The 23431-nt window shown below is 40.9% G+C and overlaps 1 protein-coding gene across 4 annotated transcripts in view; it reads right to left on the bottom strand.

Annotated features, from left to right (window-relative positions):
* Positions 1–23431, bottom strand: part of PIK3R6 (phosphoinositide-3-kinase regulatory subunit 6) — a 521088-nt gene that overhangs the window by 28486 nt on the left and 469171 nt on the right. For all 4 annotated transcript variants that reach the window (XM_085616834.1, XM_085616836.1, XM_085616835.1 and 1 more), the window contains 3 exons: positions 21365–21435; positions 14169–14259; positions 6256–6326 (listed from right to left, as the gene is read on the bottom strand). In XM_085616834.1, coding sequence (XP_085472960.1) covers positions 6256–6326; positions 14169–14259; positions 21365–21435 — 233 coding nt within the window. The remainder of the gene's footprint in view (positions 1–6255; positions 6327–14168; positions 14260–21364; positions 21436–23431) is intronic.

Here is a 23431-nt window from a genome sequence, read left to right as displayed (position 1 = left end):
GGGGTATTTTCATAGATTCACATGCCTGAATCAGAATAGCAAGCAGTACCCCAATTGAACTGTTGTTTGCGGATGGTGGGAGACATGTAGTTTAAAACTCCCAATATACATCTACAATCTTGAAACATTGCAATGACAAAGCATAAAAGCAATAATCATACAGTGAAGATCAGCATAAGAAACGTATAAGCTGATAAACATAGGAGCTTGAACACTGTAAGCAATGCAACAGTAAAGAAAGCTACTAATAGACAATCATTAAAGAAATAAGAATCTGAGCTTAGCGAAAGAGATGATGTAACACTGCTTGTCCAACCGCTGCATCCTCCTTTTGTGCAGATTGGAGGCAGTAATGTGTTGTGAACGTGTGGACATTCTTCCATGTCGCAGCACGGCATATCTTGTCCAATGTAACTCCAGCGAACAAAGCTGTGGATGCAGCGACAGTTCTGGTGGAGTGCGCTTTAGCTTTCAACTTGAGAGGTTTGTTGGCTTTTTCGTGGCAGAATTGAATGGCAGATGCGACCCATCTGGCTATTTTGGCTGTGTAACAGCTGTTCCCAGTTTTCCCTGACCGTAGGTCACTAACAGTTAATCTGTCTTTCTAATATCCTTAGTCCTCTGAAGATAAAACTTCAAACACCTTTTTACATCCAATTAATGTAATGTCCTTTCCGCTGGATTGAATGGATTTGGGAAGAAAGTTTGTAGCACTACTGGTTCGTTCAAGTGAAATTGCGTGGGAACCTTTGGAATGAACTTGGCATTCATCCGCAGAATTACATAGTTCTGAGTAAAACTCAAGAATGACAGCTTTGTTTAAATGGAATTGTGAAGGAACCTTAGGGATGAATCTGGGATTCGATTCGTCCAGAGGATAACCATTTATTTTAAAAAGGAAGAAAAGGATGTTTTATCGTGAACGCTTGTATTTCACTAACCCTCCTGTTTGATGTTTGGGCGAGTAGAAGAGCCACTTTACTTGCCAGATATTTGATGTCAGCACTATAGATTCCTTCAAAGGGTTGCTTCATCAATTGCGAGAGGAATATATTTAAGTGCCACTCAGGAGGTGAAGCCTTAACAGGTGGATAAATGCGAAACAAGCCTTTCATGAATTGCTGTACAATTCTGGTAGAACAAATAGACAGACATTTAGGGGAGCGTCTACATCAAGATTTTCTGACATTGTACGCTCCTTTCCCTCCTGAGGCGGAAGCCGGGAGGTCTCCTATCTATTCTTGCCACAAACGAATTTTTTAACAGCTTACCTTGGGATACTTTTCGGTCCCGTGAAATTTTATGTTTTTTGCGGCTGGCGTGCTGTTGGTGGGCCATAACTCCTGAGAGCTCAGCAGCGCCTGGATTTCACCCCTACCCCCTCCCTCCAGCTCCAGTCCCGCTCTCGCCGAGTATCGAGGCCGAGAGCGCTGGGCGGCGAGTTTGGCGGCCATCTTGGGTTGGGATAGGTGAGTCAGGACATCGTCAGCGCTATAAAAGGCGCCAGGTGTTAGGAACTAGTAATTTCTGACATTGTACGCTCCTTTCCCTCCTGAGGCGGAAGCCGGGAGGTCTCCTATCTATTCTTGCCACAAACGAATTTTTTAACAGCTTACCTTGGGATACTTTTCGGTCCCGTGAAATTTTATGTTTTTTGCGGCTGGCGTGCTGTTGGTGGGCCATAACTCCTGAGAGCTCAGCAGCGCCTGGATTTCACCCCTACCCCCTCCCTCCAGCTCCAGTCCCGCTCTCGCCGAGTATCGAGGCCGAGAGCGCTGGGCGGCGAGTTTGGCGGCCATCTTGGGTTGGGATAGGTGAGTCAGGACATCGTCAGCGCTATAAAAACGGGCTAGGATGCCTCCGCGCAGCGGACGCGATCAGCGGACGCGCCGGATCTGCGCCGGAGTCGTGCCAGAGTCCTGCCCGTCTGCGCCCGTCCGGCCACGACCAGGCTCAGGGCACAGGGACTCTGGCACACGCACCTGTTATACTTCAGCGGACCTTCTTGGACTGAACTCCGACAGGTATATCCTATCCCCGAGTACAGGTGCTACACTCAAGGAACTCAACATCCTGTATAGCTCTAGTTGTAAGCACCAAAGCCTCTTAGCCCCTGTGAAGCTAGCTACCCTTAACACCAGGTCGCTGCAGAAACATCACTTAGAGATCTTTACCCTGCTACAGGATGAGACCATTGATATCCTGACACTCACTGAAACGTGGTTGAGTGATGCCTCTTCCCCGGATATCATCGCCTCCCTTCCCAGTGGGTATGACATGGTCTGGCACAATCGACCAGAGGGCACTCGGGGCGGGGGGGTAGCAACGATTTTCAAAAAACAATTTAGGGTAACAAAGATCCTAGCCGAGACAACTAATACCGTCGATCTACTGGGTATAAAAATCATTATGAATAACTCCTGTCTCATCATCTTAACGGTATACTGCCCTCCCCAAAGCACACCTGTGTTCAATGATCTCTTCCATCCTATTATATCTGATCTTTGCACGCGCTACAAAAACATTCTGGTAACTGGCGATTTTAATGTCCACTGGGATAAAATTCTTCAAGACCTATCAGCCCAGAAACCACAGACCATCATGACTACTCTTGGACTGATACAACTTGTGGAAGCTCCTACCCACATAAAAGGCCATACTTTAGACCTTGTTTGGTCTTCATCCCCAAAAGCATGTATCACCAGCATCTTACCTTGTCTCTGGTCAGACCACCACCTCATCTTATACGATCTACCGCAAGACATCTGCCAGGTTAAACTACCCATTAAAACTAAAAAAGTGCGCCAATGGAAAAGGGTGAATGTCGAGACTCTAACAAAAACCATGCCCAAGTACATACAGAACTCTATATTCCCTGCTGATAGTACCGATCTAGACTCCAAGTACAATCTGATAACAACCGTCCTTAGGCAAACCATTGACGAATTAGCTCCTGAAAAGGTACAAAAAATAAAAGGGGTAGAGAAAGGAGCCCCTTGGTTCTCTGAAGGTCTACGCGAAAACAAGAGAAAGCTTCGCTACCTCGAAAGATGTTGGAGGAAATCTAAAAGGGCCACTGATAGGGATTTATATCGGAAGTCTTTCCAAGCATACAAAAAGCTTATTATTATAACAAAGAAGGAGTACTACGAGACGCGTATTAATAACGCTACCAATATACAGGGAGAGACCTTCCAAATACTGAAAGAGTTAAGTAAGAAAGAGGAAAAGACTGATATCCTGATTGATTGCGACACCTTTCAAGGATATTTCCTGGGAAAGGTAGCGACTATCTTGGCTGAGATCAAGAAGAACAACCCAGTCTCTTATGTCAAAAAACCTCCCCTCCCAGACTCTCCCTCTTCTAACTTTACCGGCTTTCCCCACATTGACCTTAGTACTTTGAGGAAACTCGTAGCGTCTACTAAATCTGGCTCCCCTGCTGACCCCTGCCCGCCTGACACCCTTCGGATGGCAATTCCGCTTCTAGAAGACCAGATCTTAGATCTTTTAAACACCTCATTAGCCACTGGACTTCTGCCATCCACCTTTAAAGAGGCATGTGTCAGACCTTTGATAAAAAAAACGGGAGCCGACCCATCTAGCCTGAAGAATTATAGGCCAATTTCCCAGCTGCCATTCCTGTCAAAAGTACTGGAACAACATGTACTTAAGTCCTTGTCAGCCTTCCTGGAATGTCACCATCTTCTCCATGACCGGCAAGCTGGTTTTCGTGCCCACCATAGCACAGAGCTAGTAATGCTGTCGGTACTGGATGAGCTAAGATGCATGGCTGACAGTAAAAAGCCATGCGCGCTGATATTATTAGACCTTTCAGCAGCGTTTGATACTGTCAGCCATGCACTGCTCTTGGATAGACTGGCCGGGTTCGGGATAGGGGGACAGGCTCTTAAATGGCTCACAGCCTTTCTAACAGGAAGGACGCAGAAGATCCAGTTGGCAGACCAGGTCTCAGAGGTGGGCAGGTTAGTTTGTGGGGTTCCGCAGGGGTCAGCGCTTTCGCCACTCCTATTTAACCTCTACTTGCAACCACTGATAGAGTCGCTGGCAAACATGAAGTGTAAAGTATTCAATTATGCCGACGATACGCAGCTATTGCTGAGCATCGACAACACTTCATCGGCACAATCAGTGGCTAAAGACATCCTACGCTTCACAGTGAACTGGATGTCATCTAATTTGCTGAAAATCAATCCGGATAAAACGGAAGTCCTGGTTATTTCAACTGCTGTGTCCCCTTGGAGCGATCTATACTGGCCCCAAGAGCTAGGCCCTGCCCCAAAACCATGCCCCAATGTCAAGAGTCTTGGGATGAAAATCGATCAAGAACTCTCAATGGCTAATCAAGTTTCTGCTGTAGTTGGCTGTTGTACTAACTTAATCAGGCAACTACGCAAACTCGCCCCCCTGCTCTCGAGGAATATGCTGCAAACTATTGTGTCAGCCACAATAGTGTCTAGAATAGACTATGGAAATGCGCTGTACCTCGGCCTTCCAAAGTATTCCATTAGCCGTCTCCAGGTCATTCTAAACGACGCAGCACGCCTGATCTTTGGAGTTCCAAGGAGGACCCATGCCTCCCCCCTGCTCCATCGATTACATTGGCTGCCCATGCTGCAGAGAGTGGAGTTCAAAAGCATGTGTATCTGCCACAAAGCATTACACGGACAGGCGCCAGCCTATATAAAAGAAAGGCTCGAGCTCCACGAACCTAAACGTATCTTGCGATCGTCGGGTTCCTTCTTACTGTCTCAACCACGCTTTAAGCTAACAACCAAAGGAGGCAGATCGTTCTCAGTGCAGGCCCCTATCAACTGGAACAAGCTGCCAGAGGCACTTCGTAGAGAGCCCAATCTCCTCCGCTTTCGGAAGTCTTTGAAGACTCTACTCTTCAAGAACGCGTTCCCACTTCAATAATGAACTGCTAGACCTGCCACCTATCTATCTTTCCCATCTTTTGTTCTGTACTTGGTCAGTAGCGCTTTGAGACCTGTCGGTGAGTTGGCGCGATACAAAACCCAGATACAATACAATACAATACAATACAATATAGCAGCTAGATGAACTCTATTTGAAGAATATACTAGTCCTGATTTTGCCAAGGTATGGTAAGATTTGCTCTGAAGCAGAGATACACAGTAGTAGGCATGGAGTTTTGTTATAGACTCCTTATTGTCAGGTTATGAGGATTTCCCTGATGTAGTGTCAGGGATGAATAGGGAGTTCTAGGATCTGCCTCTGAGGAGTTTTTTTTTTCTTCAATTGCCTCTCAGTGATAAGTGCCTTATCAGGACTCAAGGTAAGTCTTTTTTTTATGGCTTTCTTGCGCGCCCTCTGGAGACTCTTGACGCGACCTCTCCCTTTGACCTCTCCTATGAGGTGAAGGAATCCTCATTGTCCTCATCAGAAGTGACAGATTTAAGTTTCTGTAGTCCCAATATAAGCCTCATCTCTCAGAACGTGAGAGTTTTTGAGGAAAAGGTTAGACATATTTCACAGTCTATTACCTTCTTTTCTGCCACTCTGCCATATTAGTGCCAGGGTCAGAGAAATGAAACAAAGTATAATCTTGGATAAGTAATAGCTGAAGAAGCTGAGCAGAGCTCAGGGAGACTCCCTTCATACACGATGTGCAGGGAAAATCTAAGGAGAACTGCTTCTGTTGGGAGTCTTCTAGAGGGTGCCGATAGCCGATTGGTTGGAGCGGACTTTTGGTCCTTTTCATATAAGGACGTAGATAGGCTACTAAGATATTGCCTTTGGCCTCTTTTGGCCTATTTATCACTTATGGCACAACTTTTGTATTTTACCGTGGGACTCCCATCTCGGCGACGGGGAATGATTCAGGCATGTGAATCTATGAAAGATACCCCAATACTGGATAAAAGTAGTCCGTATTCAGCAGTCGATGTTTTGTGTGTTGTTTGAACTCAATATTCTGACATACAACTTCCTCCTCCAATTTGTCAAATGAGAGCCTATGGATTACGGGAGTAGACAGCCATAATTTAGAGAATTTTGTCTGACTTTTGTATCTAGCAAACTCTCTAATGCATATTATTTTACTACACCACGTCCTATGAAGTACCAACAGTTTAATGCATCATGCGCCGGACAAACAGGAGCCCTGGCAAGAGCACAGTGCTGCTCTCGGATGTTCCTTTAGTGTGATCGGCCCAGTGCTGATATTGTATTAAACCAAACTCAAAAAGGCTAAAGGGCTTTAGTACTTACCGAAAATGATCTTCCAGAGATATTGGTGCTTTTTGTGACTTCAATGATATTTACGTGCAAGCATACCAAGTCTGCAACGAGAAAGCACAAACGAGGACCCTCTTAATTAGAGTGGTGCGGACTCAACCCACCTGCATGATATAGTGAAGGTGGACTACAGGTAAGGAAACCTATACTTAACCCAGTTTTTCAGCACTTCCAGCAATCAGGTAAAGTTACTATCTCAGCAATAGCATTACCAGACAACAGATTTTCCGACAAGACTTAATATAGCTGCCCGTGGTTCCTAAGAGGTGTAGCAGTCCAGCCCATGTATAGATCTTTAATAAGGACGTGCTATGATTTTGAATCATAGAAGGGTGTATTGTTGTAAGGTGCAGGTGACGTGTTGGATTAAAAATTGAAGTTGAGCAACTCTATGAATAATATTATAAATGTACTCTTGCATACGGGACTGCAGTAGTTCCACACAAATTGACACAGTGTTACAGGCATACAGTTTGCAACCCAACCTCTGTGCGTGACTTATCCCCGTAAATATCTGGACGCTTGGCTGGGGTGTTGGTAGGTTTTGTATGATGATGTGGTCATTAGTACAACTATTAGCACAAAAAACACTCAACCATTTCTGCACATCCTGGAAATCAAATGGCCTATGCATTCGTGGAGATACTAATAAATATAAGGACTGGTAGAGCAGTTACCTCTCCCATGATAATGAGTCCCTCCACTCCTCTATCTTTTAAGCAGAGAAGGTCACAGATGGAAACTCAATTTCCTAAACCTTAAATCTAAACTAGACACAGACTTTTGTATTATGATTTGAATCCATTTCAGAGTAAGAGATTTTACATTGTCTGGTTCTTCCAAATATGAAACAATACAGTATAATATAACAGAAACCCATCCTACCTTGTAAGGCAAAAGCTCTATTGCATATGTATTAGAAAATATTTATACTACTCTGGGCATCTGCTTACCTCTGATTTATGCTATGTAAACTAATCAAAATGATGACGTGCAAAATATATGTGTATGTATATGTATACATATATATATATATATATATATATATATATATATATATATATATATATATATATACATATATATATATATATATATTCAAAAATATCAGTGATCAAACACAACTAATGGATTCCTTCCAACACCAGAAACAAAGTTTCTTTCATCTTTTACTTCACGTATCCCCACTTACTGAGAATAATGAGTACCATTTGCATATGAAATGATGAGCAAAATTAAAACCTCAATGGTACATATGACCATTCAGGGCTGGCAGAAATAGTGTAGTACACATTTGGATGTAAATAAAATGAGTGTTACAGTTCAATATGGTAACTTATAGTACTTACCAATAATTGGATATTTAGTTCATGTGAATTTTTTAATTAAGGGGGTTTGGGTGCTTTTTTCCTCTGTTTGAGAAGAGTCCTTAAAAGTTCAAGAAGTGCATGGTTAGAAAAGTGTAAAATTCTTGGGATTTAAATATCTCCTCCCCAATGGGTTTGTATTTAATTAAAAAGGGTACATTTTAAGAACTTGCGCTCTGGAGCATTGATAACCTCATATGATTTATAGGCCACTTTAAGTGGGGGTGGTGGGCTTGGGGGTTCTCCCCAATAAATATTCGGGAAATATAGCTGACAGTAGTGCAATTGTAAATCACATGAACCAAGTAACAGCGGACCAACATTTTTAGGCTTTGAATAAAACATTACTCAGCGTTTAAAGGTTCACCTGAAGGAAAATTTTGAATATTTCGGTGCAATTGGTCGTCTCCTTTGCAAGTCTGGCCAATAAAAGCGTGCAAATCATAATTAGCATTGAATAGCAGTTTACAGGCAATTTGGGTTTTATCCTTCAAGAACTTTTTTGGAAAATTAGATGCAAATTGGCTTTGTTAAGAACAGGAAGCCAGGAACAAAGTTCATAACTGTATATTATCTAATTATCAATTTATGAGGAAGATCACAACTCCCTTAAGAAAACAGTTGCATATTTAGTTGGAAATTGTACATTTCTTTGTATATGAAGCCAGCAACATTGATAACAACTTGGTATAATTTGAAAAACACTTTACAATCTTAATGGTAGGAAAAGAGTAAAACACTGCTGTATATGAAAACACCTGTTACATTACGATGTCGGTCGGAAAGGCTTCGAATGGCATTCGGTTAGTCCGATTCAGATTTGGAACCCGCCTTTCCAACCGACTCGGTAACCCTTTACACAAACTACAATGTTCGGAAAGCGTTCGGACTTTCCGACTTGCTTTCGACTGTGTTCCCGAACGGCATTCGGAGGTACTGAGTCGGTCAGAGCAGGCTCTTACAGGTCTACGGACCGCGTTTACGACCATCGGATTACGATGTTGGATTTGGACAGCCTTTCTGAATCGGTTGGTCTGACACAGATTGGCTGTCATAATCAGACTTTGGGGGCCCGTAGCAAGCCCCCCTTCACCCGGGCTCTCCGAATGGGGCCCGTAGGGTTACCCAGCGGTCCCCTCTTCCCAACCATGCACAGTGTGTCAGGAACCATGGGGTGCCCACCACAGGGTGCACAATGTTCCCTACCCACGCCTTTCTTCAATGGGAGCCTGTGTACTCGGAACACAGGCTCCCATAGAAGTCAATGGGAGTTTGACCGAACAGTGTTCGGAAACATCGTAGTCGGTCGGTCAGACTCACCGAATCAGATTCGGTCAGAAACAAATCCGTGACAGAGTCGGTCGGAATGCTTTCCGACTGACATAATCAGTCCCTTGGTTGTCTCTGGGCATTGTGAAAGCAGTACAGAAGAACAAAGTGCAAATAGCCCGATTCTCGGTTTGCCAACTCTTCTTCCATTCTTGATATCTAATTCAGATTTTTATTTGAATGAAATCGGGCCAATTCACAAAAACCTTTTTGGTCGTAAATGTATACTTACAGCCAAAAATACCTTCATTAATGCTTATCAGGTGACAGGTGTTTTACCACATGAGATTTTCAAATGTTTTCATGGAAGTATCTCACCACCCCAACCTCTGCAAGCTATGGTGCCTTTTGCTAATCTGATTTTATTTCACAAAACTGCAGTCTGTCCTCCTCCAGTACTCATATCTGTCTGCCTTACAAATGGATCAACTGAACAGGTGTGATTAGCATATGTGAATGGAATTTTTTAGACATTAAATTACCAGCATGCATTACAGATAGTAAGGACATTTTGAATACATTTGAAAATATTCAGTGGCTACAGATTAACTATGATCTTTGTCACATGGGATGTAACCAATTTATATTCATGGATCGTCAAAGAATTTAGTATGATGGTTTTGATCCTTTCCAGTAGATTAGCAAATTTATTTAAACATACAGAAAAGCTACTAGATATGGTAGATATAATTCTGATTAATAATTTGTTCCTTCATTATGAATCATGGTACCATCAATTGAGGGGGACCGCGATGGGTTCTAGGTTTTCTCCCTTTTATGCCAACATCGTTATAGGCTGCTATAAGAGGGAGGATGCCTGGGGCACATCTTCTGCTGCTTTGATGGAATTCGTTCTGTTTTGGGGCCGTTGTATGGACAACATTATAGTAATTCGGAAAGGCACAATTGAACTCACAAAATACTGTGAATTCTAGAACTGTAATGCATCCAGCATTACTTTGACAATGAAATAGCAAAAAAAAAATAATAATTGAGTTTAGGAATTTCGAACTACACAAAAGGAACAGCAGGACTGAATGTACAATGTTTAAAAAAGGAAACGGCATGCATTAGCCTTTTGCACGCTAAGAGTGCTCACTCCACCTCTATTATTCAAAGCCTACCATATGGAAAAATGGTGAGAGCGAGAAGAAATTGTTGCAAGAATGTGGTTTGGTGAAATAATTAATGAGATCAAATATAGCTTTTGAGCACGGGAATATGCGTAGGTGTAGCTAGCTCATGCTGAAAGAAAAGTTTAGAAGGTAAAGAGGTCTAATATGCTGACAACCAATAAAACAGTCAAAGAACGGGGAACATTAACATTTTTTACTGAATTTACAGGTTATAGTGACTGTTTTTGTTTGGCATCCTAAAAAAAACCCGCCTACATTAGTAAATTTAAATGATTTGAAGGAAGAATCATCTACTAGGCTCAAAGTTACATATAGAAGATCCAAGACCCAAATAGACCTGCTATGCCCTAGTTAGGTTTATATTTGATATAAAAAGAAACCTAGTAACCTGAAAAATGACAGGGATTCTTTGTACACAATGTTAATAATATCTATAAATATAGCATTATGTATCATTCAAACAGAAAACATGCACTAAAAAGTACTGAGTAACCTTTTCAGGTAATTAAAAATAGAGAATTTCAGATACGCATTAGCCACACATTACAAGGAACTGCATGATAAATCAGAAATGCGGTGCTATGGAATAGATCATATTAAGCTAAACCATAGGGGAGGCAAAAGGTAAGTGGATTTGAAATGATTGGAAGCTAAATGGATCAGCATATTGAGGTCGATCAAATGGAGGTTAAATACAGACAACAAACTACATTATTCTCTTTCAGCCCTGGCAAGCCTTTTAGGAACTCACAAATATCAATTGGTCCTATATAAAAGTTTTAAGAATGGCATCTCTTTTGAACACCATAAATATATGACATGGAGTACACCTTATGTGTAATTTGGTAAGTGCTCATTCCTTTTACAAGAACCAGGATTCATATTTATGCTAAATATTACACATTGTAATCTTCTAAGTAAATACTACATGTGCATGTCTGAAAATCCATTGTACCCTTTGAAATTGAAAGAATAAACTTGTATCGAACATGCTTATGTGATATTCAAAGACGTTGCGCGCATGGTAGTACTTTGCTAGATCGTTGCTATATAAATAGGGCTGAAACTATATGCCTGCATGTTACAATAGTATATATATATCTCATACTAAACTCAAGTCAATCTTTATTTGCTTGAGAGTGGGGAATGATACCACTAACGCTCCAAGATGGCACAAATATAACCTTCTTTACTTTATACAGCACGTTATTTCTTAAGAGAAAAGTATAAAATTATTCCAATACACCTTTGACTTTCAAATGCCATCATAATACTTCCAATATAGTCATTTTTAACTATTCATCTAGGCGTCCATGTATGGAGTCCTCAGAATATATTTTCTTAGATTGTGGTTACCTATTGTTGCGAAAATGCACTTTTTGATAAGTAAATAAGTTCAAGCCTTAAAAATAAGAGTTCATTAGGATCTCTTCATATGGCAGCTATATACCTATATATTAGGATTACATTAGTTTAATACGCCAACAGATTTTGGAATATAAAAAGTATTCCCACCTAAAACTATTATCTATCCTATTGCCCATGTAATGTCTTACCAGATTACATATTCCCTTGTGACTTGCAACAATGAATGACCTAATCGGTACTGAGGAAAATACAACAATACTGTGATTGGCAATGTTCATGCAATATAATCGACTTAGGAGTTTTGTTATGTACTTCTCGATCAATAGGTCCAGATTCTTACACATGACGTTAGTAAATATTTATCACAATCAATACTTATCAATGATATTATTATTTCTATGGCTTTAGATGTCATTGTGGATAATACAATGCAATATTGGATTAAACAAATTATTAGGAGATTTGTTAGAAATATATATATTTTTTAAAGAAAGGTACCTTATAGGTCTGGTTGATCATCTTGATTGGGTTGTATGGGACTATATTGTTTTATGTACAAATGAAACGTAACAAGTAAACAAAGTATCATTCGCTCACTAATGAGTTCAGTCTATTATACAGTTGTAATGAAATATGTATTTGTGAATTGAGGATGAGTAACTGATCATGTGTTAATAACAATACATTGGCACAATCTTCTCCTTATTATTAGATGATTAGGTCATTATTTTGAACCAGTAATATGTAAAAATGACTCAATGTTTTAGATGAGTGATTTTATACAAACGGTAATAGTGCTGTGAATATGTAAACTTTTACCTGAATGAAATAAAATAAAAGGATAAGTAAAGTTGTATAATAAGGATGAATTTAAGAAAATAACTTGTTTTTTAGGAAAACAAAGGATAGAATTGTTATATACCTATGTTATTCACAGCTTGAAGACGTTCCTTATGGACAGCACGCGTTAGCTCATGGAATGTTCTCTATGATGGAACAATGAGTCCAGAAGCTGGTATGTCATTTTTTACAATGAAAAATGAATGTGCTTTTATGATATTTTTTATCGAATAAAGCTTACCTACCAAAAAGAATAAAGAATGAAATAATGGGCAAGACATTCTGCATCTTTGTGCTTCAATTTTGGACAGTCAAAGAATTGATAAAGAATTTAAAACAAGCTGAGTGCACACTAATGATGTATATCGCTAGCACCATTTACTGCGAGATATCCAACTTTGAAGGTTCTCTTCAACCCTTACCATAAATCTGGAGACAAAGCAGGTTTCTCTGGTAAATGACTCTTTACTGCAAATACTGAAAAAACAGATTTGACTAATTTTGAATCTTGCTATCTTTCTCCACAACTGCAATCCTCATATTGTATGACTTATTTTTCTAAGGATTATGATTAACTATAGATCAAGAATATATCATGAGATACCACTTTCCGAGGAGGGTCACAATCCTATTGTTTTCAAGGAACACTATAGCGTTTGACCCAGAAGTGTGTGCAAGTGGGAATGTTTTCTCCTCAGTGCAACTCTGTGAGCCCGACTCACAGAGAAAAGTGTAAAGTATGGACAGAGTTCTATGACTGCCGAACGTACTTTAAAACTTTTTCACACAACGGGTGTAGCAGTGTGCCTGAAAAGTTACACTGGACACAGGTTTCTAGGTTTACTAGTGCACTAGTCATATGACTCCCCCATGGTAGATTTGTAGATGGTGTATAATTCTGCACACTTGGTAGATTTGTAGATGGTGTATAATTCTGCACACTGGGTAAGGCATCCGATTGTGCACAAGTAATTTCTCTTTTGTTTTTTACCCCCCATAGAGGAGGCCCTTCCCTCACACCTAAACCAACTCTCATGATTTGTGGCAGAGTTTGATCCATTCCGTTGTTATCTGGATGGCAGTGTTGATGGAGTTATAACAGCAGGATTTCACTTCTAGTCAGAATTTAAATGGGGCAGTTTCGTCGCTGAAACGATCAATGTTAAATCCACATTTTTGTCAGTTTTCCTATTACCACCCTTTAAATTAGGCCACACATTCTTATGCACACATAATCTACTGCTGTAGAGAAAGAATACTCTTGGGTACTATCAGGATTCTAAAGAACAGTGAAACTTGCTATCTGTTTTTGCTTCCGCAATACATCATGAGGCTACTTTTAGCTCCTAGTACAGCCCAACATACAATGAGACTTCATGCCTTGCTAGAAAATATATTTCTAAAATTCTGAATTTACAAACAGGCATGATGTAGTGCGTATTAGCGATGGGAGTGCAAAGTTGTAAAGTTGGGTGATTCACAGCTGTGCATACATCTTGTTAAACTGAACTCTACAGCTTTTACATCCCATCCCCTGCTGAGAGCCCCACCACTCCTGGCATCTTCGACCTGACCGTCAGTTCCTCTGGAGTATTTCTCAACCTTAGCGGGTGGAACATACTTTGGCTGGAAATCATCTGAAATGCTGGGCCAGGTGGGTTAATCTTTGCCTCAGATGAATTCAGGTAAAGGAGAGAGATAATGCCCGAATATCCAAAATGGCTCCAGTAATTTCTTTCAGCACTTTGACTTAAAAGCAATTGAAACTCCCCAATCTCTCCAGTCAGAAAGATTACAATATTAAACAACAACAACATAATGGAATGTGTAATAGCTGTTTACCTACCCTCTGTTTCATTTGTTGGAATTGCTTTCATAACCAGTCCTGAAGAGCGCAGGGAGAGCTTAACGTCCTTCTCTCTATTGCTTAGCAAAGCCTGAAAAAAATAGTTGATCATGCTATTTCATACTGGCAACACAAATAAACAAGCTTGGACAAGCCTATAAGTATGGTTCAGGTAATATTGTGCAATACTCAATTTTTTTATATGTTATATCACACCACAAAAAGAAGTAGCAAATAAAGAAACTATGCTGCCACCTAAAAGTAATAGCCATATGCATAAAATAAAAAAGTTAAAATAAAAAACAGTGAACATTCCATTTAACAGAGCAGTAGGGGTGCTCCTCCTTTGAGCTCTGGTTGGGGAGAGGAAGTGTAGCATAACAATGCAGTTTATGAAGCCAACTGAGGCTAGTCGGTGTGATGAAAGAATTGCTGCCATTGAACGGCTAGAGATAATTTAAGGGTGGGCAACAACAATTCATGAAGGCCATGGCCAATGTGAATTCAAAAGATAGCCATAGGACTTTATTTTTCAAAAGGGTGATCCAGTAGAAATAACTTACAAAACCACTTAGTCTGAAAGTTTGAAATGGAGTGACCTGATTTACCAGAATTGGACATGCCTGCCATCAATCAAGGACTATTGGCTGCTCACCCGTTTCTTTACGGGAAAGCATTTACATAAGAAAGTGACTATTGACTAAAAGCAATCTATTAACAACAGTTCAGCAATGTCATAGGTTGTATTCCAGTTCTCACAATAATTCGAGCTAGTAGTAACAAAGTCATAAGGATGCCAATGCGACTAATGTTAATATTTTGCAGGATTTTTTTTATATATCCCCAGAGCATGGGAGCGATTTTTATTAACACCAGTTACATTACACAATGCCCCATTCAACTTTGAGGCAAAGGGAGAATAGGTGATGTACCCAGAATCAAAGGATGTTGAGCCGGCGCCGAGACTCTGGCCTGGTTGACTAGTTCCAAAGTTCACAGCCCTGGCCTTAAAGCCACATCTCTAATATGCCCTGTTGCACACAGCGAAATATACCAACTGGGACACCAGTGGTGTAACAAAGATTACCTTTATTTCAGAAGATAAGTCAGTATAGGTATGCTCCATAGATCCATAGATTACTTGCTAGACTTGTTTAATGCATAAATGTTTCTACTCATTTCTAGGTGCTCATTAGACTCGCAAATACTCTCCAGACAATTCTTAGGTTGTGCCTTCATCAACTGCTTTTGTAGTAATGTGCTTGATTAAAGTCTTTATTTCACTCATTGCATCATGGTATAATTTTAAATGACTTCATTTCTGAAGCAATGACTTTCGTTGCATATCAATGAATATCCATTAAGACTATGGTGCCACTTTTGTAAACTGTTTTGCATGTTCTAGATGTATAGCCATACAATTCATTCAAGTCACTCCTTTCTTATTTAGTAATACTATCTTTTATTGATTTTTAATAGCTGTTAATATTTTTCAATCCGTTATGTAACCTGGAGCATACCAGGAGATTTAAATATTTTCTTTCCCTCATCCCTTTGCATAGTTTCTAGTTCTTCTCTCCACTCAAAATGTACCCTTATTTAAAATTTCTATGTGAATTGCAATATTTGCATCTCCTTGTGTTTTAATTATTTCTTTGAACAAAGCTTAATCCTTTTGACAAGGAATTTTTCAATCGTTCCAGCCAGGCTTTTGAGGAAAGGCAAATATTTTTAGTTTTATGCATCTACCGTTGATTAATGGTTTAAACTTTTACAGTGAAAATTCCATCTAATTGAACACTCGATCATTCTTTAAGTCAAAAGAGTGTGTGTTCAATGTATGCAACAAACATTTTATATTTCCTATGGTAGTCTTTTATTCAATCCATCTATTTCTTCTATTGCTTTTGTAAAATTCTCTTTTGTAATCTGGATAACTCAGTTTTAAAGCAAGCTATTTTCTCTTGTAGTTCTTCTGCCTTCTTTGTGAAGTCTTGTATCATCATAAGAATTATCAGAGGAACAATGTTTTCAAATCATATACTGTTTGTTGAAAAAATCAGCTCTTACCCATTGATGGTTTAATCAGGATGTACAACACTTCCAGGATATGTTTACCCATAAATATTTTGCCAGTGTTAAAGCATACTGTTTTCTATTACTACGTCTTTGTAATATTTATACTAGTTTTCTCATATTTAATTTAAAGGCAGTTTTTAGTTTTCAATCATTTTTACTGAACAAATTCACTCTTATATAGCACTGGCTAATACCACATACAAATAAAAAGAATAGATGTCAGAAGAGTAGGAGATTTACACAATGTTTATAGTAATATCAATACACTCCGTCGCCCACCTCAGCATAAGTTGAGTGTGTTGTCTAAGTGGCAGAAGGGTGCATGAATAGAAAAAAAAAAAAGAAGTCTATCAATAGCTTAGAACAACCACAACAGTTATCCAATTACACATGTGTAATAAGTTATAACAAATCCTTTTTGGAAAGAGGTATCATATCGTTCAGCAGTGTGCTAGCCTTCAACAAACATTAGTGGTGAGGAACCATCAAACCTTTCTGGAATCAGCTGCTAGCATTAAGGTTGTGCTCTGCTCCGGTTGAAAACATACATTTCTGGCTGCTTCGGTGAATATGCTTATGACTATTGTGAACAACCCTTTGTGACTCCCGTTCCTGCAGATATGAGGAGATTTTCTTAACTCGCTCACATTTTTGCAACTGAGCCAATGGGAACATAGAGTTTGTGGTTAAAAAAATATATATTGTTGTGTCTCATAGTCAACTCCTTTTTCCTAGTGACTGCCCTTTTAAGCTCCTCCATCTGTTTAGGTGATCCCAAATTGACAATGATGGTGAATGTCAATCACATCTTTGCCACAACCTCTGGTATGAATTTTCATCATTCGATTTCCATCTATTGGAATGTGGGAAGCAACACCAGAAATTTCTATAGAAAAGAATTTCCCCAGAATATCTCCTATATTTTTTCTCTCTGGAATAAGGAAAAGGACTAACACTCTCACCTTACAACATTATTGAAAAACTCAAATTTATTCTCAAATAAAATCCTAGAAAGTATGTCAGTTGACAGTTGCTGAAAAGCACCCTTCTGGGTTCGAATATGGAAATCAGTGGAAATCATATTTGCTTTGAACGTCTGTTAATGTTAGTGGGAATTTGTAGAGCGCACGTACGCCGATTGGCTTCATGGCGCTAGGGCTCAAAAGTTGACAGAGGCAGAAGCTAACCCTGTGTAAACAGCCAGGTTTTCAGGAGTTTCCTGAATTGGAGAAGGTTAGTGCAGGATCGAATTTCAAGCGGAAAGGAGTTCCACAGTTTGGGGGCGAGAATGGCGAATCTGCGGCCTCCTAGACGTACCCTTTTAAAGTCTGGGATAGTGAGAAAAGATAGATGAGCGGACCTTAGGTAACGTGTAGGAGAATACCTGAGTATCAGATTATTGATGAACTCAGGGCTGGTGCCATGCAAAGATTTAAAAATAAGGCAGCCAGTCTTAAAAACAGCGCTGTGATATTGGAAGCCAATGTAGTTTCCTCAACAATGGGGAGGCAGAGTGCCATTTAGGTTGATGAAAAATCAACCGCGCTGCCTGGTTCTGCACCAACTGAAGTCCGTTGAACAAGTAGTGGGGCATTCCCAAGTAGACAGAGTTGGAATAGTAGAGATCATGGCTTGAATTAAAGCGTCGTGGGTGAGGAAACGGTGGATTTTCCTGATTTTGCGCATTTGAAAGAAGCATTTAGACACCACAGCTCTGACCTGGGTTTTCAATGACAGATCACTATCCAAAAGTACTCCTAGCGTTTTAGCTGAAATGGAAGGGGTGGGTGGAGGGCCGAGTTCTAGGGGCCAATAGTGAGGGCCCCAGTGCTTATGGCTAGCATCAGTAAGGACTATTTCTGTTTTTCCAGGATTCAGTTTAAGATGATTGAGATCCATCCAAGTTTGGATATATAACATGGTATCCTGGAATTCCGTAATAGAGTTGTTAGAACTATCAACCCTAAGAAGGAGCTGAAGGTCATTAGCATAGTTGAGGACCAGCACGTTTCTGTCTTTGAGTGACTTGATCAGGGGAGCCATATAGATATTAAATAGATGAGGAGAAAGAGCCGAGCCCTGGGGTACCCCACAGGTGGTAGTATGTGGATGTGAAAAAACTGACCCAGGCGAACAGCTTGTGAGCGGCCCTCCAAAAAAGAGGTGAGCCAACGGGCCGCGGTCCCCCGAACTCCCGCCCTCCTCACACGGTCGACCAAAATACTATGGTCGACCGTGTCGAAGGCCGCGGACAGATCCAACAAGACCAAGGCTCGGGGGCAGCCTTTATCAGCATAATCCCGTAGGCTATCCACAGCCGACAGAATCACAGCTTCGGTGGAGTGGGCGGGTCGGAAGCCAGCCTGATGAGGGTCCAAATATTTTGACAACTCTAAGAAGTTAGAGAGACATTTTGCTATGTAGCCCTCCAAAATTTTGGCCAAGAAGGGTAGCAAAGAAATCGGACGGTAGTTGGAAAGAAGCGCAGGGTCAGCTCCCAGCTTTTTCAAAAGAGGGACCACTATAGCTCTTTTAAAAGCCGAGTGGACTGTGCCCGATATAATGGATTCATTCAGTAATGCGAGAGCAGGACCAGAATGAATTGCAAGGTACTCTTTTAGGATGCGAGGGGGGCAACAGTCAGAGGGTGCGCCTGATTTAGTTTCCACTAATAGATCTTGAACGGCCTTATCACTAATGATAGGGAAGCAGCTTAGGGTTCTGTCATTACAATGTGGACTAGGGGAGCCCAAAGGAGAGAGATGAGTAGGAATACTAGCTTTTATTAAGGAGATCTTATCAATAAAATAGTCATTCAATGAATCGCATAGGCCTTGGGAGGGGGCAACCTTCAAAAGGGTACGCTCAGGATTGGAAAGTTCATCTATTATAGAGAAAATGACTTTAGAATTTTTGTTAGATTTCAGGATGCGATCAGAGAAGAAGGCTGCTTTGGCAGTCAGAATACTTTTCTTGTACTCTTTCTGAGCAGAGATTTACTGTAATCTTTTTCCTCGAGAGTATTGCAGACGCCATTGTCTCTCCAATTGACGCAAGACCAATTTCTGGGCCTTGAGATCATCCGAGAACCATCTATTTGCCTCCGCCCGGCGTACTAGTTTAACTTTTTTGAATGGGGCGTGTTTATTACTGGCGTCAAGAAGCCATTTGGATACTTTATTTTCCGAGGTATTAACATCATGGTCAGGAAGTGGAGCTGTATCAGCTAGTGTATTGAGAAAATCTTGTTTATTAATAAGATTCCATCTTCTAGCAGAACCTCCTTCCGTCGCATTGATTTTCTGAAGAAATGGTTGTGTGAGTGAGAATTTTAACGGATAGTGATCGGACCAAACACAAGGTAAAGCAATAGGGATAGAAGTAGTCACGCCAATTGCACATATTTGATCCAAAATCCGACCCTTAGATTGAGTCGGGGAAGAAACAATCTGGGAGAGATTTAAGTTTCTGAGCAGGTCAGACATTTCTGCGGATTGAGGCCCTTCATTGGGATCACCGTACCAATAATTAAAGTCTCCCACAAGAAGGACCTTAGCATGCTCCGTCACCAGTTTGGCTATCTGTTCACTGAGAGCCAACGGGAAGAGAGGCATCTGCTTAGGTGGTCTATATAATAAGACACAAACCAGAGAATCGTTAGCTGATTCTAATTTTATCACTATGTTCTCGGTGTCAGTGCGAGGAAGACATGTCAAGGAACAAAACCTAAAGTCAGTGTGAATAACGGCAGCCACTCCCCCGCCTGACTTGCCCGAGCACCTATTAGCAGACATGATGTAATAGTCAGGGGGGAAGTGCTGCAAGTATATCTGGAGCAGAGTCAGCAGTGAGCCAGGTCTCGGTCAATAACAGGACGTCTGGTTTATCAGTAGAGAAGAGTAGAAAAATCTCCAACTGATGCTTAACCAGGGAGAGGGTGTTACGATAATAGATTGACATGGGAGCAGCTCTGTGTGTAACCTGGATCGGGGGTCTCTGGTTATAAACAGCAGTAGTCTGTAGTTCCGGAAGACAGCTCCATTTAAAAAGTAGATTGTGAACAACTATAGAGGACAAGGTCTCTTTGAAGGTTGCCAATTAAAAGTGTGCATCTTCTTCAAGTTAGACGATGAATAAGTAACAAATTGGCCATAATGGCTGACCCCTGGGCACGGACGTCTGGACTCCGCTGACCTCAACTACAGTAACTTTCTATAAATAGAATGTGACGTTTTCTGCAGGATCTCAGAGACGACCCTCTTCCCCTATGTGATAGCAGTGGTACATGGATTGCCTAGCTCTCAGAACTATTCTCCCCCACATCTGACCAAAGGAATCTTAAGGAGTAGTAATCACTTTTTTCTTTTGGCCCATTTTTAGGAGGCATTACTAAGAAAGCTTAGTGGGCCACTGAAATGGGAGCTCCACACTCACAATGCTCACTCCTCGAGTGTGAGGCGTCCACCAAACATGGCGTTGGTTCACAACCTTGCACAGCTCATTAGTGCTCACAGTTGCCAGTAGGCCCTGCAACAAGCATCAGCTCTGTCTCTCTAAACTTTGCATCTGATACCTAATTCTCTTTGGTGCCATAACGTGTGTCTCAGGCCTCACCCTTTCAAACAGATTTAAAGCTGGCCTCTTATATTGGTAACTTTCCCAACAACTGGAAGACCCATGGCTAAATGCATTATACTGAGGACTCACTGTAGTGAATACCATTTTGAAGGATGCAGCTATGTGTCCAAGGGAGGACTGCTTCACCTGTTCAGTGCTGGACTGCCAGTTCACTCAGAATCTTCACAGTATGGTTAGTAAAGAGTTCAGCAATGTAAACCTTGTGCGTTACTGCAGTAGCTACGGCTCTGTATTATGACCTTAATATGGCCTTAAAGAGGTAACCGCAGCAAAGACCTACAAAAAGATGGTCTTTATGCAGCTTCTTTAAGATAGTCTTAGAGGTGAACATTTAGGGTAGAGTAAATGGTGAACTCTAGAAGTGTTTATGACAATGGCAGAAGACATTGAATTAGATAAACCCTTGTCATATTTAGAAGCAAAACAACCAGCAGCTACATTTCTCCACTGTGAAAGCATTTTGTGTATGATGATTTTACCTTTTTATACTGAATGTGTACATCTGCTGATGGAGTCTCCACCATTGTCTTCTTCTTTGATAATCCACTACCTGATGAAAACAAATGATTTTATGTGATCTAGTGAGCACCACCAAACGGGTCAGTACAGATGGTCATTTTGTGACAACAAACTTCTCATTTACAGCTCGGGTCTCTTTCCCCAAGCCTCTTTGAAATGAAAAAGTTCCCTATGCTACAGCAATGTCAATTGGTCTCTTGATAAAGATTGCCCTTCAATCCCCATTTTGGATTTACTGGCTTGAGTAACAGTACCTGCAAAACCTTTGAGAAAAAGTTATGGAATAAAGCTCTTTGTGTGCTGTATGCAGAGTATGCACAAGTTGGCCAAGCTGGACCACTACTGAGTGACAGAAATATAAAAGAGAGGCAATGTAATCACCCATTTCAAACAGGATGAGCTCTGATGGCAATATCATACAAGAAAAGCATGACACAATGAAAATGTTCAGGGGGATAAAGTAACTGCTGAAGAACTGCCTATTATGGTCAGGTGGGGAAGTCATGTCTCCATGTCTAAGTTTCAGTCAGCAGCTTACCCACTGATCCACCCACCTCACTATCAAAAATGTTAAGACTGAACTGGTGCTAATTGGAACAAAGACTTTGAAACTTGATCTTGTGGAGCACTACTTGTAGTATTATTTCGGAACAAATACAATGTTTGAAACAGACATGTACCCAGGCAGACCCCTATGCACTGAAGGAGCTAAAAAGAAATGGAATGATGTGTGTCAGACAACACAATCAGACTCAGATAAAGGAAATGGGTTACCTGTCAATGTTATTAGGCATGACTTCCATGTGTAGGGGCCAAACCTGGCAAAGGGGATCTCAGAATATTTGTCTCTTAAACTGTGTGGGAGACAAATCGGGTGTGCCAAGTAACACATTCATTTATAGGCCACATGTAGATTATTCTCCTAATGCTGGGTACCATATAGCTGGGCAATCTGGATCGTTATCAACTTCCCTTCTTTTATAAAGAAAAGTACAGCCTTTATATTTAGAATTGGATGGTGGCCTCACAGCAAATAGTCTTAGGGGTGTAAAAAGCCAACAATTTCCACAGGACTCAAAATGTTTTTTCCTTTTATTCTAGATATCAAGTCCAGTACATGAGACCCCATCACCATCCATCAGAGATCAGAGCTACTCCAGCAACCAGCTCCAACTCCCACAGTTCAAATCGTTACATTCTCATCCGGAGCACTTAACCCATAACCATTCCTGGACCAAGAACAACATACCACATACCTCCCCCGCAATACAAAACAAGTTACATTCTGCATATTTTTTTCTAAATTAAATATAATGTCAAAATGCATTACAAGTTTCCACAAAATCTGCAAGGCAGGCTGGTCTCCCGCTCAAATGCAAACTTTTCCTTTTGATAGTCAGCGTTTTCTCACCATCAAGAGATCTCCCAGTGTAGGGTTCCTCAGAACTTTGCCTGCCCTCTATCACAGATTCATCATGTTCTTGTCTACCATTTGTGACTAGTCCATATTGTGCAGAACGTGTCCATAGCACAACTCTACCTAAATTCCAAATGCGACTATCCTCTGTTTTAAATCGTATTTTTAAACAACTTTATGGGTTGACCAAATTTGTACATCAACCCTCCTTTTCTCAGGTTCATGATTTTTACCCAATCCCTGACATTTACTCTCGTACTCTTCACAGCCATCCGTTTGCCCAAATTTTCTTCTCTTCCTCAAATTCTCCCTTCCTTACTCTATCCGCAATGCTCTCTTCATTCTCAATTCCTTATTCCCCAGCACTTGTTTAGTTCCCAGCAATTTCATTTTGATTACCCATGCGGGCCCGTCATGACAAATTTCCTACCAACCCAGCGTTCCCCCGGGTCTCCCGATAAAAACGGTGCCTCACTCGTGTGGGAGGCCCAAGTACCCGTGACAGGCATGGGTCCAAACCGTAGTGCGCCTCAACAGGCAAGGGTCCTAAACGTAGTGCGCCTCACTACGTTTTGGGCCCTTGCCTGTTGCGGGTACTTGGGCCTCCCAC

Source organism: Triturus cristatus, chromosome 7 (genome assembly GCF_964204655.1).
Source record: "Triturus cristatus chromosome 7, aTriCri1.1, whole genome shotgun sequence".
NCBI classification, from domain to species: domain Eukaryota; kingdom Metazoa; phylum Chordata; class Amphibia; order Caudata; family Salamandridae; genus Triturus; species Triturus cristatus.
Note: the sequence above shows the minus strand (reverse complement) of the source record. Positions and strands in the feature narration are given on the sequence as shown.